This window comes from Thunnus thynnus, chromosome 20, assembly GCF_963924715.1.
Source record: "Thunnus thynnus chromosome 20, fThuThy2.1, whole genome shotgun sequence".
NCBI lineage: Eukaryota > Metazoa > Chordata > Actinopteri > Scombriformes > Scombridae > Thunnus > Thunnus thynnus.
In genome coordinates, this window is record NC_089536.1 from 16,547,865 (window position 1) to 16,568,524 (window position 20,660).

Sequence of the window (20,660 nt, forward strand, 5' to 3'; positions counted from 1 at the left end):
ACTGAAGTTCACCTTCCAAAAACAATCAGCACTTTGATTCAAGGGAGCGTCCTCTCGGTGCAACTCGGCAGCATGTTTCCCTTCTCGCCAGATGTTCTGCTTAATTAACATGCAGGCTTGGGGCGAGAAAGGTGTCACCACCCATACACAGTTTATCCAGGTGCTGCAGCTCTGCATAATTACCTCACATCGACATGAATAATATTAATTAGATTCATGGTGCGTTTCCTTGAGTGAGAAACGGGTCAGTGTTATTGGTGTTGGGAAAGATTTGTGGGCGATGATGAAGAAACTCTTGTCTGCTGTGTTGAATGTGTTCTTAAGCAAGGAGTGTGTGTGTTTGTGAAGATGAAGATTATATCTATGGCATGAAGGACATTAAGTAATTAAATCAATGCAACAGCCATTCAAGTGTGTACTTGATGATGTGAACAGTTGGTAGTTGAACAGTTGAATAGGATCCATTGACAAGATGAACTGACAAAGATAGAGAGAGCTTGATAATCCTGACCACATATGTTTGCTTCAGTGCTTCTTCAAACTCTTTAGATGTCTAAGTATATACATACAGGAAAGACCAAGACAGCAGAGAAACCCAGGCTAGCTCTCTTTCCATCATAAATCACACAGTATGAGAACAACTTTGAAACTCAACACCTCACCATCTGAGAGGCCTACAGAGGCCCTTAAAGAGACAGAGAGGAGATGACAGATATAGAGGACAGAGAGAAGACAAGGCCATAGTTTGAGTGAGTTTACATCCTGTACATCTCCTGTACGCCTTTAAAGATAAGCAATGATTTTGAATGAGCGAAAGATAGCGTACTCCGCCTGCTGGTTCATCATTTCCCTCTCTTTTACAAAGTTCTCACAATATACCCTTGATGTAAGCTCTGCCAGGCTAACACGTGTGTGTGTGTGTGTGTGTGTGTGTGTGTTTTCTCAGGTAAAAGCCACACCGTAAGTGAAGGACTACTGTACCGACCCAAAACCTGGGGAGCCACTGGAGCCCTAGGGTGCTGGAATGGAGCAACTCCTAGAGTAAGAGAGATTACGTCTTTATGTGCCAAACATGTTTTATTGTGTTTACTGAATGAACTTCCTCCTGTTTCTATTTTTGGGCTTCCTGGAACTGTTGTTGCCCACGTTTCAGTTGTCTGCATGGCATTGAGACTGGAAAAGCATTTTTTAGCGATATATGGTAGCAGACTGCAAATGATTCCAGCCCATTGCGTCTTTTGGATACTGTAAAATACAATTTTGAGAAGCATTGCAGGCCCTTCTACACAGTTCACTCAACCTTTGTATATGTCTCAAGCCAAAGCCATTTTGAATTATTAGACTCTGATTTAACACTTAGTGGCTCGGAATTGAGTTTTAAGGTGAGCTGAGGTGAGGACATTTAATCGAGAGCGTGAAGATCCTACAACATCTGGACAGAAACTGAACCCAAGCCCAGTTGCACCGGTCTTCTTGGACAATTCTTTTGACAGCTTGCGACATCATAACAGATGCTCTGTGTTCTTCCAACTTGTCTCTCACTGTTTTAGTAGGACAGGTTGATGAGGTGCTTGAAGGTTTACAGCCCAGCATGTCTGGGCATTTTGGAAGCCTGTTATTTTCTATTTTTAGAAAAACAGAACTTATCATCATCTAGTATGCAAAAGGTTGCCATTTGATTTGATGAATGGAGTTTCTGGGAAGTAAGGCTTAGATACACAATCTTACTGGCACAGCGAGGCAGTGAATGCAGGGAATATAAAGGAACCCACATATAATCATGAATACACTACAGTCTAAATCCATGAAAGCGCACACAATTACACGGAAACTTTGTGGCACAGAACCACAGATATTTCTACCTTTAGGTCTTCTTTTTAAGCAGTGAGTCAGCAGAAAGCATTAAAATGATGCCTCATGGAAAATGATGCCTCAGTGGAGCGATAACTGAAACGTCTGTATGAGGGCAGTCTTACACTGTTGGGGGATGGGGAGCTGATTTATCTAACCCTACATACCTCCAGTCCTTTGGATGACCTTTTCTGCTCAACACTGCTACACTGGAAAGACATTCTGACATCTGTATATGCATTTGTCTGTCTGCTCACCTGTCTATCTGTAAATCAGATCATCTTTACTGGCATGAATGTTGAAGGGAGACTCATTGTGCAGCCAAGCGAGCTGTTGTCTCCTAAGATGTGGGGAAGTTTGCAGAGGGGGATTTCTGAACATAAGGTAGCTTTGTGAAGGAATTCTTCTCTTATTTCAGAATACTTCTTGCGTTTAGTTAGGAAGTGAACTGTGAACTAATGCTCTTTTGTGTATCTATCTATCCACCCATCCACCCATCCATCCATCCATCCATTCATCCATACAGATGTAGATCTAGCTACCCAAAGCCTCAAACAACAAACTCCTATTATGTGTTTATATTCTATTTGTAACTGCTGCACATAATCTGCTCTGCTTCTTACACCACATAGTAGTTTCCTTTGCAAAATGATCCCTTCCCCTCTTTGTCAGTTCTGCTGCGGCTGGGCACAGCGAGATAAGAACCATGGGAGTTGTATCTTCTTCTTGGCTCTCTTGCACGTCCTCTTCCCTTCTCGACACATTCCGCAGATAGCAGAACCAGGATTGGCATTGTGTGACTGTGCGTGTACAGTATGAGTCGGCTTTCTTTGCCTTTCGGTGACGGTGCGTTCAAGTATGCGTGTGCGTGTGTGAATCACACTCTCCTTGTCACTTCATTATACCTATCTCTCATCGGCGGTAGATGCAGCATGTATAATTCAAACCTGTGACTGTGTCCAGGAAGGGATGCGTGCCTACATGCTTTCCCTCCTACTTGCTTCACCCCTACCTGTCAAGTGAAACCATTCATTTAAAGTATATTGGAGCCGGCCCCCCCCCCCCACATGTCTTGTATTGACTGTGACGCATCAGCGATTGTTGAATCACGCACCTCATTATTCGACACCTCCTGGCTGCCATGCCAATCTGACTAGCTCTCTCTTAATGATGAGGTTACGCCTCCGACCTGCCGCTGCACCGTGCCAAGCAGTAGTGACAGAGAGGGGTTCCTGAGTTGCGCAACTCTACTCTTTTCTCTGGCCTGTGACTCACCGGTGAGTCATCAAAACAGGGAAAGGGGCTTTGAATGCACCTCCATGCATGTGCACACACACACACACACACATATAAACAGTCATGCTTGTACTTGTACAGATAGTGCACGCGTACATTCACCTTTTTCTTCTGTTAGACAAACTCTGTTGGAGTCACAGTGTGTTGACGTGTGTGCAAAGTTAAGAAAATGGTGTGTGTGTATGTGTGTGGTATCCGTGTACACCCACAGATATCATATGACTGTCCTTCCTCTCTCTTTTTATGTCCAAGTAAACAGACAAAACACACAAACGCACACACCATTTATAATAAGCAACACAATTGTAATAGAGTTTGTCTTTTTCAGATAAAGACTAGAGAGCAAACCAATAATTGTTTGACAATTGGGGCATTCCAATTATTTTTTCTGTTGATTCAGCCTCAATAAGATAAGACCAAACATAATGAGGAGGACGGCTCTGGTATTTGTGGTAAACTGGGCTCAGAGTGGTTGGGTAATCAACCACTAGAGGGCGACACAACCCTTAGTTTCAAACATGAAAGGTTGAGTTCACAGAACGAACGATATTAAGAGTCTCTTCCATGTGAATCTGTGTCGATGGTGATAATAACATCATATTTCACGCCCGACCTGTAAAGGATGGTTGGTTGTTACTTGATTGATGTTGTTAATTTACAAAGTAACTGAGGTTGTTGCGACAAAGTGACACCATAGACCATATTTCAAAGATCTAAGCTCGGGAGAGTGGGCGATAATGCTTGTTTCATTTTAATGCCTCATAACGTGTTTTCACATAACAATTTATCTGTCTCCGAGCAATTTTCCTGCTCCCAAGAGGCTCGTTTACTAATGTGGATATTTGTTCTAACCACAAAAAAAAAAAAAAAAAGAAAAAAAAAGATGGAACTTGATTATATATGAGGTCAGATGTTCCTAAAGGAAATATGGCTCAATATTAGATTGTACAGTTTAATATCCCGTGATACAGCCTGTCATGGCTTGACAGTTAAGCGCAGGTGTTGGGACAGCTTTGTTGCAGTGGGCCCATAAAACCTCATAAATCTCTAATATCTGTGTCACGATTTCACTTGTATCACAAATAATCACGCTGCCATTTAAAGAGGACCTTCATCAGAAATTCACATAACGCAGACTGTCATGTTAAATCGCCACAAATTAACCACAAGTCATCCAGGGCTGCACCTTATGATTACTTTCATTATTAAATAAAAGATAAAGTGTCTCTTACAGGTTCTTAAAGCCAATGTAACTTCTTCGAATTGCTTGATTTGTCCGACTATATATAATAGGTCTTCTAGGTGTAAAAAAGTACAGTAGTTTTAGAGAAATTATAGAGGAGTTCATTTGTTTTTTAGTTTTTAGGCTGCTGTGGTTTTGTGGTTGGATTTTTTTGATAGCCTATGGTAGACCATTAATGTTCCCTTGGGGATAGTGTGATCATCATCATGCTGTCTGGGACTTACGCAGTGCTGGATTTCATGTGACTGATGAAGCTATTGTGTTATCACGGTTAGGGCCATTCTTCACTAGATATTGTAGTGGCAGTCAAACTTCCAACTCTGTGATTCTTATGTACTTTCACAAAATGACATCATGTCTTATTATTACAACTTAAACCAAGATTTAAACATGGCTGTCTCGGATAATAAGCTACTGTAATAGCTCATTAATTTCCCTCTTTGACTCTGCTCACATCAGTGTCATTTGTCTAGAACAACTGCCCAGAACAAATTTACCAGTCCCTTTTTCTAGGGTTACTTAGGGAATTACTTGCACCAAGGCTTAGCTGGCAGCGATTTGATCAGCAGTTCCGACATTAGATTTATTCACACAGCCTGTGAAGAAATCAGTGATGAGAAATTGAGGTCTAAGCTATTTGAGGAGGTAATGGCCACAGTTTATCAGGGGGGCTTTACACAGTATATCAGCATTTCGGGGAAGGCAGAAGCAGGGGCTGATGATAGAAGCCTGTCACCTTAAAGTCAGATTCTTTATGGTAAAGTGGGTGACAATTACTTACTTATGCTGTGAGTAAACAGTTAAATGTGCTACTTGAGTAGTAGAGTTAAGATGTTTCTTTCTTAAGCTGTGTAAATACTATCTGTTGCAGTGAGCAGGTAACTAGAAGGGCTCTAATTGGTCATCTGGGGCTGAGCTGTCAGACAGAGAATGCAGGGGTGCACAAACAAGTCGATGTTAATGTTCGTGGCCTTTACACAACCTTTTTTTTAAAGATGATTCATGGCTGCCGCAGCTGTCAATGCCTCCTGTGTGACTTCCACATTGCAACTTTTTTAATTTTAGTAACAATAACACAGTGTTTGAGCCAGGATTGTTAAGAATGGCCCTCTAAGTACTTTGATAAGAGGTCACTGAACTATTGAAAAGAGACACCACATCCCCAAATACCGAGATTCCTGTTATTTGAACTTTATTCTCAGAAACTGTTGTTTTCTGATGCCATCAAGGACATATGAAATCACACAGAAATCCAAATCTTTCTTAACGTGTCATATGATTTTCATGAAACATCAAAAAGTGTAGTATACACAAAATGTTAACCGTGTTCAAGAACACATTTCCAATCTCGTTTCTGGAATCTGCACGGAGCTTATTTACGTGCAGCTGTTGCACCGTTTCATTTCTGCCTTCACTTAAATTGTAAAACCACAGCACAGGAAAGGTCAAAAGTTCAACAGTAAATTGTTATAATTAGATTTTACTTGAAATTATTTATTAGAAAGCAAAGAACAAGTGGGATGTTCCACAAATCGCTGACAAAATTCTGTAGTCAGTTTTTCAGTCTCTTGAATATTTCCAAGACCCCTCCCATAGTTAAATGTACTCCAGTGTGGCCCCTGTGCCTGTTTCACATCTGCATTATGTACATGGAGGACAATTGCAATAGAAATTTTATTTTCTAAGGGGGTTACAAACACAACTGTGCACCACTACACACACACACTCCTCCTCTAAGCCCTGCAAAATACACTGGCATGGTGTGAAACAACCTTCAAATTGTAGCTTCCTTTTTGTCAGGCTGCAGGTTCAGGATTTGTTTGGCCTAATGTCAGTGACGCCAGACCAGCAGGCTTGTTTTTTTCTTGAGCTGGTCTGTTTATTTGTTTGACCTGTGACACAGCGCAGTCCTTGAGGTACCTGTTTATGTCGCGCTCATCGCTATGCATTCATGCTGAGTGTAGGGCCGCTGCGTGCGTTTGGGTTGAGAAGACAGATTATCCCCGCCTCACAGGGAACGCTTGTGTGTTTGTGTGCTTGTGTGGGTGTGTGACTGTGTGTGATTCTCCAAGGCTGTGCGAACAGCATCGCTGGAAGGTCTCACGTCTGTGTCTGCAGATAGACATGATCTCACCGCGCTGTCAAAACCTTTTACAAACCCTACACAGACTAACACATCCTTGATCCCTTTCATCGTCATTATGTTTTGTTTTATTTTCTGTTATCTCTTTCCTGTTGTCATATCTTGATGGTGTGTTTGCGTAGCTAGTGTCAGATGAATCGCGATTCACCCGTCCAAAAGAGATTCTGATTGTGCGGCGGTGTCGGGACCACCACCGGAGAGCACTCATCTCACGTCGAACACTCCGCCTCCACATATACACGCATAAACAAATACATACGGCATACGGCAGCCTAATCACTCTCCCGACAATGATGACAATGAGAAATGACTCACAGCGTAGTTCAAATTCAACCGATCCACCACATAATGAATGATGGAGGGGCGGTCGGCTGGACATCAGACATGAACAAAAAACAGAAACAGTGGTTGGTCTCAAAACATTGTGTGTGTGTGTAAGAGAGAGAGAGAGGAAATCACTGGACTGAGATCAAATTATCTTCTTAGATGTTTATGCGAGAGAACAACAAAGACGGCGGTGAATATATAGTGCCTGTGTGAGTGTCACTTGATTGAAAGGGAGAGAGAAAATAAAGAGAAAGAGTGTTTGGGGGGGGGGGGGAGGAATAGTTGCCCTCTAGTGGTAGTGTGTAAGTGTGTAATGTGAGAAATGTATTGAATTGTTCATAAGGGGTTCATAAAAAGGGTACATTACAATACTAAGGATGCTGTTGAGTGTTGAAGTCATTTAAACATAGTGTAGCACTGTATAGCATAGTGAAATCAGTGGTAACCTGTGTCTGTCTGAAATGTAGAAAACACAATTAGAATTGCATTTTGGCTTCCTTTGAAAACATTTTTTGCAGTATTAAATTTCGTATAAATATCCGAAACACATGAGAACACTGGCACAGTCTGTGCATTTAGTTCTGATGCGGTTTTAACAAATCACTGACTCCGATAATTGTATGAAAACCCAAAAGGTGTTCAAAGAGAACTAAGAGCTGTTAGAAATATTGTGTGCTGCTCAAGGACACACATGATGCTCACTGACACGGTGGCTTGAACCCACAGTCGGTCTTTTTGAATCGCTAGTATGCACCACATTGCTGCCATAAATCTTGTGTGTATGTGTGTGTGTGTGTAAGCTATATATCAACACCCCAGTGAACCCCCCCCCCCCCACACAAGAGGAATTGATTAGCTTGGCTTAATCACTGGGGAACATAAGCTGGGAAACCATTACTGAGAACAGGTACACTCGAAAGGAAGACTGGAATGAAATCTGGATCCTTGCAGGTATGCACCCTCCAGTTTATAATGTATATGTATGAACTGCCTTTGTATAGATGCACGTTTTTGCCTAAAGCTAATTAACCAAACACAGTCTCAGTCCCTCTTACCTGCTCACGTCTCTGACCTGCTTTTATTGGACACAAATATGGTTTTAACATCAAGACAAAGTCGTCTCCTGAAAGTGACGAGTCATCAGGAGTCGTAGAGGTCAAGGGGTCGGGAGATGAAGTGAGTTAAAGAGAAGTTCATTGTCAGCAACTGATACTTGCATCGCTTCATCTTTTATTCAGACCAGCCCTCAGGATCAGAAGCTATCTAAATAACAGTGTGTCTGACTGGCATATACGGAGGGGGAAGGGCGTGGTGATGTAGAGCGAGAGAGAGGAAGAGATGGTTGGTCAGGTAGGAATATATACGTAGGGAGTTATGGAGGGAGGCAGAAAGAGAAAGAGACATTTAGTTCTAAGCCCTCCATTTCTCTCTGACGATGATTAATTGAGAGGAATGTGGCATTCCACTGTGATGTGTATGTACATGCTTGCCTGAATGCATTTGTAGATGAATGGTCATTCAGTGCTCTATGTGAAATACAAGTTTTTAGTAAATTATGAGTTGAGTTGAGTTCATTTTACTGCCATTACAACCAGACATGCAGCTCAATATACTAATTTAACCATCACATAAATAGACACATCTAAAATGCAGAAAATACCAGAAATAAATACGGAGAAGAAAATAATTAATTTCTGAAATATGAATATTGTGTCAAATACAAGGTGATTTATTCTACCAATGCTGAAAAATACATCGCATGAAGTAATTAGATTCAGTTCAAGTTCAAATTTTTCAGTGGTTCAACTTTTTTTTTGGCTCATCACTGCATGAAAAGCTCAGGTGTAACTAATAACATTAATGACAGGTATACGTGCTCGCAGCCATTATTAATTAATGACACCTGTGCTTTTCCGGCTTTAATGTGACAATACACGTGCCGTGTGAGACATATTTAACATTCACATTTGAAAAAAATGTCACTTCACAAATGTCAAAAAGGATATATTGAGGTAAGGAGAAAAAGTATTTGGCTAACAAAATTACTTTTCCAAGCTTCATCTATCATTAAGAAGTACTGAGTGAAAGTCGACAGGAAGCATTCTGACTCAGTCAGAAGAACGGCTCGAGGGCAAACACGATTCCTAACAATGTCTCTGCATCATACAGTTGAGTGATTTCTCTTGTCCGATGAACAGAACACACTTACAAGTATATATAAATGTGAAAATGTATGAAAAGAGACGAACAGAGATTTTATATCCTTGAAGTTTCCCCCCCTGTGCAAAATATGTCAGTTGGAGATATGAATCATGCGGTACCCAGCTGTTGTTTGTTCCTCTCTGATCACCCCTTGAGCTGGATACAGAACGTACCAGTGTCCTGACACACACACACACACACACACACACACACACACACACACACACACACACACACACAGACACAGTCATGGATTCATGTCAATAATTCTTAGAAATTCACTGAGAACATGAATTGGCACATGTGAAAGATAGATGATCCACCGCTGGATGAGAGAGCTGGATAAGAAATATTTTAGATTATTGTTATTCAAAGAAGGATACTGTGTTTACCTTAAACACTTTACATTGCAGTTGGAGGTACATACAAGATAAAGAAATATTCCTCAAACTTTGCCTCATAAGACTTTTTTCTGCTATGACAATTCAGAATGCTGGTGTGTGCGGTGTGCTATGTGAGCTGGCATTTACACTCATGTCACTATGGGTTAACTGCTTACATCGAAAGATCTTATAGCAGGAAATATTTTTTCTTCTGAACTGTGTCCAAAATCAATACCTATTTACATTATAAAGTGCCCTTAATTCCACAAGGGAATGTAAAAACTAGTGTGACACGTACACCACTTTCTGCTAACAAGTGATGATTACCTGTCAGTGACACTTTGCTCTGTCAAAATGATTGGAAATGATGACTGAAAATGATTATTAGGCTAAGTGTCTGAATTGTGATTACGGTGATTCCAACCCTTGATGATCAGAGTAAACATCTTCAAAGTGATCCTTGTCACAAAACAGCTGATTTCAGTAATAAAAGTCATTGTAATCATTGTAACAGGTGATTGTAATCACATTAATCTAACAGGTGTTACTCCCATAGCAGACACTGTAATTGTAATTAGCTTTAGATCTAAATCTACTCTGTTTCTTTTAATAATATTATATATACAGCATATATAGATGGAGTAGTAATATAAAATTTCTATGGAATCAAACAGGTGCTAAGGTTGAGAGACAGATAAAAGACAAGAGAAACGTAGAGGTAAAGGAGGAAGTGACTAACCGAGGATGAGAGGAAAAAGCAAGGGAAGTTGAAAGAAGGGATGGCTTGGTGACAGATCGAAGTAGAGGCAGGGATGTCAGTGTGCGAGACGACGTCAGGAACACGCTTACACATCTGCACAGTGAGTGATGTTATCCTGGGGCTGCCTCACAGGTTCCTTTACTGATGACTCATAAAGACTGTGGCAGTGTTCATTCACTGTGCGTTGAGTGTGTGAGTCTGTTTCTATAGCACGTGCTCATCATTACATGAGCATATCAAAGATTCTTCCGGTGTGTTTTCATTTGACAGTGAAAAACCTATTTTGTGTGTGTGTGTGTTTGTGTGTCTTGTGAATGGTCCTATCTGACTAATCCCAGTAGGGAACTGCCACAGTAATTACAGGAAGACGCTTTCTTAAACTGTCTCTCACTTTCTCCATGGCTGGCTGTATGTTTCTTGTCAAATGAACTGTAGAGTGTAATGGTGTATCAAGGAGTCTGCAGACTGATTGCCAGGATTTGTAGAGTGTGTGTGTGTGTATGTGTGTGTATGGTGACAATGATTCATTTCAGAGGGCTTGGCGATTATTTATTGTCACTCTTCAATGTGTCACAAGTGGCTGTTGATTTCATATTCATGAGTGTATGCATGCTCCGTGTGCACATTGTAGCCAGACTCTTGCTGGATTTTTAAGCTGATACCAATATCAACATTTGATGACATTAATGATGATATATCTGATTTGATTTAATTTGATTTATTGAATGGGACAGTGCGCAGTATTAAGCATAAATGATGCACTGCACCGGAGTTAGCTTGAAGCTAATTTGCATCCGTAGTCCCCCACGATTAAAACATACAACAGCACAACAACAAACAGTACAAAGTAAAAAAAAAAAAAAAAGAAACAAACAAACACAAAAAAACACAGAACACACCGTACAAAATACAAAGCTACACACAACAGCACATCACATACACCCACCATGTCAATTAAAAATTAATAATGTAAACTAGGCTCAGTGGTCACACAGCTATCTGATATTGGCCTCTATGTTTTTTTAAAGGGGGCATAGCATACTTTTTGTGATTTTCTGTACTGTTATGTTGGATTACTATGTCAAATATAGTCAAAGTTTCAAAACATGAATGCATATAGACGGGCACCCTGAAAGTCAAAAGCCAGGGCTTCAGCCTGCTCTGAATGCTTTGTTTGAAAAGTTACGTCTACTTCCTCATCAAAGTGAAGACAGATCGTTCATGTCCGTAGTGTTACTGACTTTGTTCCATGGATTGTTTGCATTGTCCACTTGCATATGTCAGATCGGAAGTGAAATCCTACTGCTATTGTTTGTCTACATAGCTTGAAGTCTCCTGAGGGGCAGCTTCCAGAAGCTAACCGATCAGATCATTGGGAGGGGGGCCTTAAAGGAACAGTGTGTAGGACTTAGTAGCATCTAGTGGTGAGGTTGCAGATTGCAACCAGCTGAATATCCTTCCCCTCAACCCCTTCCATCCAAGCGTGTAGGAAAAGTATGGTGGCTGTGAAACTCGTGAAAAATGCAAAAGGCCCTCTCTAGAGCCAGTGTTTGGTTAGTCTTTTCTGGGCTACTGTAGAAACATGGCGGTGCAACATGCAACCGTAAATCATGCAAAGATATTCCATAGAGCCACAGAATATAAATATAGAGATGGAAATGTGCATGACACGTCCCCTTTAACATAAACTCAACATCATTTTAAATTTGATTATTAACGGCCCTGCACACCCACACAGGTGTTTTCAATTTTTCTAACTAATTAGGTCTCTGCTCAGGTTGAAGCTTGGCGGGGCTTTGCTGGGAATTAAATGAAGTCACCAAACTTCATGCACTAATTAAAATGATAAAAGTATAATTTTTCCGCCACTAATAGGTGCCAAAAAAATGCTAACAAGATAGTCAGGGAGATGTCAATCAAGCAGTGTCTGCACATGCCCACACTGTCCTAAGAAGGGTTGTAATCAGATATTAATGAAAACGCCTGTGGAAGTGGAGCAAGAATATGTCAAAGCTTTAAAGAATATTTACTTATATGTGAACTGCAGGACATTCAGAATGGCAATTTGTCTAATTTACCTCAAAAGTATCTGCAGTCTCGGCATCAGAAGAAAGTAACTGGCGGGCATTTAGTTTTTATGGGCAGGCACCCCAAATTGCGGCACCACCCCCACCTCAAGGGGAGGGGGGTAGACCCCCAGCACCTTCACTACTCAATTATTGCCCCGTCCACCCTGCACAAATATCAGTCAAGCTTTATTTGCATAGAATAGACAATAGTGCACCAACAGTCACTCATGACTGCAGTTTATATATAATCATCACACGCACACACATAGACACACACACATACACACACTAACAGATGAAAGCGAGCCCTTTGCCTCCTTGTTTTACATGTGGCAAAGTCAGGAGGAGGAAACATGATTCTGTTTTAATTTAACTTGTTTTGATAGTATGCCTCGATATGCTAACCTCGGCTAGCCGCTTTCAAACTTCCTGCTCAAACTTCTTAGAAACAGAAAGAGATGACAGAAAGATTAAAAAAGAGTGAAACTAAAAGTGTAAAAGTGACAAATGGAAGCAAGCACAGCAACAACAATAAACACTGCACTTCTGGTTACGGTTTCGGAGCAGAGATACTAAACATGAGGACAGATGTCTCACTTTACCCTAAGTCCAGACACAAGGCAGGTTTTTTTTCCCCTCCCTGTGAATTTTATTTTATTTTTTTCCCAGAGGCTTATGGGTCCTTTCACATTGTCGAGCCTGGGGCTTGAGCACAGTAAGCCTGTGCATTCAAACAGTGTTGATGCTGATTTCTCCTGGGAGGGTTAAAATCCTGGATGGACAGGCCTGGCCCCCCAGGGCCCACCCTTAATGCCGGGTCTTACTATCTGTGCAGCAATTTTTTGTTACATATTGGTTGACATATACACAATATTCTTTGATAAGCTAATATGACCCAATAATATTGGTTTATCAGTCAAGCTTTAGTGCACATGAGCATAGAAACACGCTCACACAAAAGTTATGGAACGCCAACTCATGCAATGGGCCTGATGTTGTTTTTGTATAGTGGTGGGTAAACATGCATATTATTCAATCTTCAATGTGTTGAATGCCAGTAAACATTCATGTTTTGCACCGGCAGTTTCTGTTTTGTGAAAGTTCTTTTCTATCGGGACACGTGTCTGCCTCACCTGTTTATTGTAATAGCTTATTATTTGTGAAATGAAAATCTAATTGTTGTATCAATCCCCAGGTGGCCTAACACCTGAATGAAATGAGCTACTTTTGTTTGTGTTTTGATGGTTGATAAATAAGTCATGAATAATAATTTATGTAACTCTAAATTATGATTGAATTATTTAGCATTTACAATTTAAAGTAGTGACTGTTCACAGTGGAAACAACTTTCTCAAGCCAAGTATTGTGCTCCCTAATGGATATTGCCAAAGTGAGTGTGGTTTTATGTTGAATGAAAATAGCCTTGGAAAAATAGCTGCATATGATTTATTCATCAGCCAAAACCATTTTAGAGCCAAATGCAGACTAAAGGCAAAAAGGAACCAGAGCTGTCAATAGCTTGAGCTCAGCTCTTCCTCACTGTGGTGGTAAATTCCCCGCAGAGGCTTGGTGTTCGCTCCATTGCTGCAATATCCTTTTTTCTTCCCCAAGATTCACTGTCTTTCACTGCATCTCTCTCAATCCTCTGAGCTCCATCTCGCTCTATCACTCTGACTCTAAACTCAATCTTTGTGTTTCTCTGTCTCGACAGCTATTAAAAGCAGGAAACCACAGTTTTGTTTTTCTCTGGAAAAGGTAAGACTTTTTATACAAGGGTTCAGTGTTTCCCCTACGTTGCGTGGTTTTGCCTGGCAGGGGGGGGGTGTGATTAGCATTTCTATTTCTTTTTAGCGTCGTCAGGTTAGGCTAACCCATTGTTGCTAACTTCGGAGCTAACCCCCAAGCTACAGCATTTATTATCTGACACACTGTAGTCTGTAGTGTAAAAAAAGACGAGAGAAAGAGAGAGAGAGCAACAGCAAGAGAGAGAGAGAGTGTGTGAGAGAGAGAGAGAGCAGCAGTGGTTGAGCGAGCTAGAGAGTGAATGAAGAGAGGGAGCGCTGGTAGCGAGAATGCCGATGAATCAGATCAAAAAAAGTTATTCTCTGATTGTTTCACAGCGGTTACGTTCCGGAGGACAAATAAACACGCCCACACCCCCACACACCTCCACTCGACCCTGCGGCTGAACGCCGTACCGCTTGATTTGGTCTGAATACGACCTTTTACTGCTATCCTTTTCCTCTGCTCTGCTCACGTTCACCGTCACTTTTCTGACGTTTGCTCTCTCGCTTAACCACTCACTTGCTTATGCACTGCCCTATTCCTTAAAAGGAGCTACGCTACCTGTAGTTTCCCAGGCAACAACACAGACGTTGACTTGCGATTCGAAACAGCGCTGCTCAGAGGCTCCCAAACGCTATTGGTTTCCGAATAAATGGATATTTGGCGTTATTTTTGGCATATAAAAAAATATTTTTTGGCCTGGCGGGGGTTCTCGTTGCTATTATAGGGGAAACACTGATGATTATTACAAGATTTGTAGAAGTATTCAAATAGCATTTGAACCTACTAGCGCTGCAGATTTATTGGAGAATTATAGACATGTTCTTGCGTCTGCATGGGTGAGCAATGCAGAGGCTTTAAGGGTTACATTATAGTAATATTACACTCATTTCATTTGTCTCTGTTTCTTTAGTATTCTCTGTCTTTCTTTGTCGGCTTTCTCCCGTTCACGGACTAGGACTCAAAATATTACTATTCCTCCTGGGCAATAAAGTCAGACCATGCTGCTTCTCAGATCAATAAGCAGTCGGGGGAGGGGTATAGTGCAAATCATGACAGAAAGGGAGGGGATGAAGAGAATTTTGATTGTGAAGGAGGAAAGGGGGCGATCAATAAGCTGGAGCACATACCTGCAAAGCTCACACAGCCCACACCTTTCACACAACATTAACTGCAGTGTGGGGTAACAGCGCAGCAAACAGAAGCAGAACACACACACACACACACACACACTGACACACAGACACAGAGCCTGTAAATGTCAAAATCTTAATCTCTGCACCAGTGCTACTGTACAAATTCCCTTACATGCATTGTTTGGAATTCTTTTCTGATTTTCATGCAACGTTTAATAGAAATGGAATATGTTTTGTATTGGCAGTGTAGTTACATCTTGATTAGTAGTCTGGATGTTAAGAACAATTCTTCTTTTTAACCTGTCAACACTGTATCTTATGGTTACTGGTGTGTCCTGCAATGTGTCCTGAAATAATCACAGACAGCACATGCAGGAGTATGATTCTAACATTTGTCAGGTATCTTTAGCATTTGGTCACGTGTGTCTTCTCCAAATACTTTGTGTTTTGGATGTAGTGCATTTTGGTCATTTTTTTCTTGTTGAATGTGTCTTCAGTGTAGCTGCCTTTCACACACAGCCTGGAGGCATATATATTTTCCCAATGAGTAATGTCAAATCGTGCTACATTTATTCTCTGCTTCAAGTGCAAGATGAGCTCTTTCTCTCAGAAACTGTTAGTCTCAACATTGCATTTGAGCTGGAAAAATTTCAACCTTGTGTGCTCATTGACTTATGGGTTCCATCCCACATGCTTTGCATGTGTTTGATGTGATGGTAATATCTTTGATTGCTATTGATCTGAGTAAACCCAGCTCTGCTGATCTTGATCTCCTCCTCCTCCTCCTGATAAAGTGGATGCGAGCCGGCCAGTAATTGTACATGATCATTTCTATAAAAGCCCAGCTGTGTCCCATATTAGTCCTGAAATAATTACTGAACCTGGAGATGTTCACCATCGCTGTATTTTATTGTCAACAAAAATAAAAATGGCAAACATGAGAGGAAAACTACAGTAGGGGGTTGTATTATTTCTTGAGGTGCAGGTCCTGGCTGGAAGCCTGTTGCAACTGTGAGTGCATACATATATAGTATACTTACATTTCACACTTGGGCTTTGATGTGTGCCTTCTCATGTCAGCATGATGTACTTTATGTCAGATAATTTAGAAGCGAGCCTCTTGCTGTTTGAAAAGAGGAAATAGAGGAAGGAAAGAGAGAGGTGGAAAGAGAGAGATAGACATGATATAGAAAAGGGAGGCATATGGAGGGAGGCGGATGAAAGGGAAAAAGAAAAGATGGAGGATGTAACTGAGAGATTTTGACAGTGAAAGCAGAAAAAGAGAGAAAGAAGGAGAGAAGAAGGACATCGTCACCTATTCTGAAATAGATGAAAAACACACTGAGAACCAGACAGCGAATAGACGGAGGAATGCCTGTATGTATGGTGTCTGGATGTGTGGGTGCGACACACACACTCACTCACTCACTAATGAGCTCTTCACAAAGAGCCCTCCCTCTTCCCTCCTCCCTATACTTCCTTTCTGTCTTTCCCTCGTTCCCTTGATGCCCCCATTCTCCCTCCCATCATCCTTTGCATTTGGAGTTCCCTCAGATAAATACAAGGGGCCACCAGCTGGTCATCCTGACTGAACCGCAGTTGTTTTTCATTATTGATGAAATAAGAGCTTCAGGGAGATACTGTTTATTGCTGTACACAAAAATAAACACATGAGAAAGTTGTGATCGTGGAGCAGGTGCACTTCAGGTTGAATGTATGTCTGTGTGTGTGTGTGTGTGTGTGTGTGTATGTGTGTGTGAGACAGAGAGAGAGAGAGGAGGGAGGAAAAGAAGAGAAAGACACACATAAAGCCACCTGCTCTCCAGCTTTGATCGAAGGTTGCGTGTGTGCTCACCGGGAGTCGAACGATTCTGTGAAAGAATTCATGCATGAGAGAGAGAGAGAGAGAGAGAGAGCAACACAGACATTATGCGTTAACAAAACAGAGAGAGACATAAAGAGAGAAAGAGGGGGGTGGGCTTACGTACAAGCATCATAGCAGCTCATACTCTCCCACCAGCTCTGCTTTCTCCAGCATACAAGAGGACCAACACTGAGCCACCACCTCCCTCTCTCTCTCTCTCTCTCTCTCTCTCTCTCTCTCTCTCACTCCTCCTTCTTGTTTGCTCCCCAGTGGGGGGGCACTGCTCCTGCTGTGTCGATTGGCAGTTACAAACGTTACTATTTTGAGAGAGTCAGTGTGCGCGCAATAGCAAACGATCGAAAGAGGGGGAGAGAGGCAGGGAAAGGCAGAGCAAGGTTTGGCTCTTTCTTCTGCACATTAAGTGCTTTGCACAAGAGGATGTGGGAGCACAGGGAGACTCGGACCTGCGGCTGACGCCGAGCCGTGCTGCTGAATCCAGGTAGAAGTAGAGTGAGGCAGACAGTAAGCCAGCTGCCAACCAGCTTTGCAGAACAGGACAGGAAACATTTTTTTTTTTTTTTACGGATCAAAGGGAAAGAAGGCAAAAGGAGAGAGGGAGGTGGAGGTGAGCAGACAGAGGAAAGATGGCGAGTTTTGGGAAACTCACAGACTACTTTAATCGGCGTAAGTCTCGAGAGGAGCTGCGGGTGGGCAGGAGCTCACGGCGGAGTGGCAGTTACTGCTGCACTGTGGCAGAGGCCAGGTAACCTGTCTGTGTGTGTGTCTGTGCATTGGTATGCCAGGCTACATGGGTACATTGTACACCATGCATTTATCTGTATGCCTGTAAACATACACTATCACGTTTTTTTCTGTGTGTGCATCTTGAGATGATTATGGTATCATTGCTGTATAATCATTGTAACTCATCCACACACAGTGTCTCTCTGTGTTTGTCAGAATTTAATGATTTAATCATATTTACTCATTAAATATATATTAAGAATATAGTATGTATATACCACAGAGTGGCAAGCTGAATAAGAAGGCATGCTTAAATAAGTTAATACTGTTTAAAAATGTCAATTTATCGGTGCATTTATCTGTATCTGCACACAGGCAGGACTGTCAAGCATACAGGTGTTTGTACACATGTGCATGTGTAATCATGTCTGTACGCGTGTGAGATCAGGCATTGTGTTATGTAAGTGTGGAGGTGCAGGGGATGTGTGCTATCAGGCATGGTGCTGGCTACTATGGATTCTTCCCACTGACGTGCAGTTGAATACCAAGGTTTTTCTATAGATAGAAATAGAGAGGATAAAGTTGATATACTGCATATAAAGGAGAAGGAGAGACAGACAAGGGAGAAAGAGCTTTTTCAGGGCAACGTCTACTCACTGCACAGCAGCATCCTGTCACATATATCATACTATGCCACACATTCACAGTGGGAGCTTTCTCATTGTTGGCTGCTGAGTGGCTCCAGCACACAATTTGGGTGTAAAGTGCCTTGCTCGAGGCCAAATTGACAGACAGTGTTGGTGAAGATGGAAGAATATTTATCACTAAGGTTTCACATTGGATATTTTCCAGACAAAAAAGCAGTTTGAACAAGCAACTTTTATTCTGCAAGCCCACTTGTCTACAGTCAATTTGATCACCACCCCAAGTAGCTACAGTTGAAATTACTATTGAAGTGTGTGTGTGGCAACACGTTTAATCTCCTCTTGAACACATATTCCAAATTCACTGTCATCCCTGAAAAGATCTGTGCAAGGAGACATACAGTATATTAAAGATGTCTAATCGAATTTTCCTCTGTGATTTTGTTGTTATTATACCTGGAGTGTCACACAGATTTTGTGTCCCACAGAAGCCGTTCACAACCTGGGAACTTAATTTGCGTGGTTAAGTTGCTAAGTTCTAACATTCTTTTGCTTTAGTAGTGCAATTAGAGTATGGATCTTAAAATTAGGATCACTAAAAAAAAAGTTTAGAGTCCTGTGTTTCTCAGTTTGCTGTACTTTCAAAAATAAAAACAGGAAACTGAAACAGGAATCCCAGTTCGAATTGCTTGTAAGCTCATGCTGAATTATATAACCAAGATGAAAGTAAAAATCCAAACGCCAATATAAAAATCTCCCACCACACTACCACGACTCTAGACTTTGAAATAATGTCCATCAAATCCCATATCACAGCAGAAGTGTTAACGTGGGTGGACGTCTGATCCAAAAAAAAGCTCTCAGATTCTCTGCTATTACAAATCCAGCATCTCTCTCATCCCCACAGTCTCTTTGTCTCTGTCTCTCCCACTCACTGTCTCTTTCTCACAAGACACCCCCTTCCTATGTTCCTCCATCTCCTCCCATCAAACATGACTTCAGCAAACTCCTTGACTCCATCAAGGTCCACGGTAAAGGGATCTTTATCTCCGGTCCCATCCCTCCACTCAACCGCAGCTTGGGTCGTTTTAACCGCACTCTTAGCCTCCACATCTGGCTGCAGTCAACCTGTACAGCCCGCAATGTAGCTTTTATTGACAATTTTAATCTCTGCACATGCCCAAGGCTTCTTCTGTCATGGTGGCATCCACCCCAATGGCTTAGGTTCACACACTTTAACTGACAATTATTCTTTATTTATTCTACACAGTTTTGAACTCTCCCTCAACCTGATTATCTCTGTCCCTCCCCTACAAACACACTGTAGCTCCCCTCTGTGGTTAGGAGCGCCTACTACCACCTCCCTGGGCATATGTAACTCTATATCACCTCACCAATTCTTATCCACAATAATTGGGAATAGGCCTAGAAAGTTCAATGTTAATGTTGCCAGAAAACTCTCATATTTACGTGCTATTCTGACTTCTTTACCTATGTATTCATTAAATACATAGGTAAAGAAGTCCTTTACCTTGGAATCGTCCTTTAGAATCAGTCTGCATTGGCCATTCAAGTACATGCTCTATTAACAACAAGGGCACCTTTCTTTGTGATGTTATCATAGACAGATCTTTAGACTTTTTATTTTTAAGTGAAAAATGACACCAACCAAATGACTTTTGAAACCCAAATCTGTGATCTCCTCCTGGCTACAATTACATTCATAAACCCAGGGACACTGGCCTCAGTTGTGGTCTTGCAGTCACCCACCGTGCTGCGTTTCCTGTTTATGAAATTCCGGTGCCAGATGTAACCTCATTTGAATGCCCAGCCCTTAAACTGTGCGGCAATACTCCTGTTGTTGCTGTTTCAATCTACCGACTAGGGGTGGGCGATATAGCCCTCACGATATTTCAGGGTATTTTTCTATGATAATGATATTCTGGACATGTGACAAAATACACCTCACAGGATTTTTAGCTCTCATTGTACTCAACCCGGTGCTTCTGCCTGAGGTAGTGAAATAAGTTTGTTGTATTGCCTTTTGTTGTTATAGTCTTCTTGCACTTCTTACATATTACCGTGGTTTGTTGTACATCTGATCTTTTGTAACCAAATCACTTCCACACTACTGAGGTTACTCCCCGTTTTGGAACTAACTCCTGCTGGTAGCAATGTTACTTTCTTTTTCAGCCATGTTTGTTGTTGCTGTG

The 20,660-nt window shown here is 41.5% G+C and overlaps 1 protein-coding gene across 3 annotated transcripts in view; it reads left to right on the plus strand.

Annotated features, from left to right (window-relative positions):
- The window catches only part of ankfn1b (ankyrin repeat and fibronectin type III domain containing 1b), a 143,857-nt gene that overhangs the window by 4,132 nt on the left and 119,065 nt on the right, over nucleotides 1-20,660 (plus strand). For 2 of the 3 annotated variants that reach the window (XM_067576626.1, XM_067576627.1), the window contains exon 2: nucleotides 947-1,041. In XM_067576626.1, the coding sequence (XP_067432727.1) occupies nucleotides 1,025-1,041 (17 nt within the window). In that variant the 5' untranslated portion in view covers nucleotides 947-1,024. Of the gene's footprint in view, nucleotides 1-946; nucleotides 1,042-17,412; nucleotides 17,823-20,660 lie in introns of those variants that run through there. The other variant, XM_067576625.1, reaches the window with a different exon arrangement.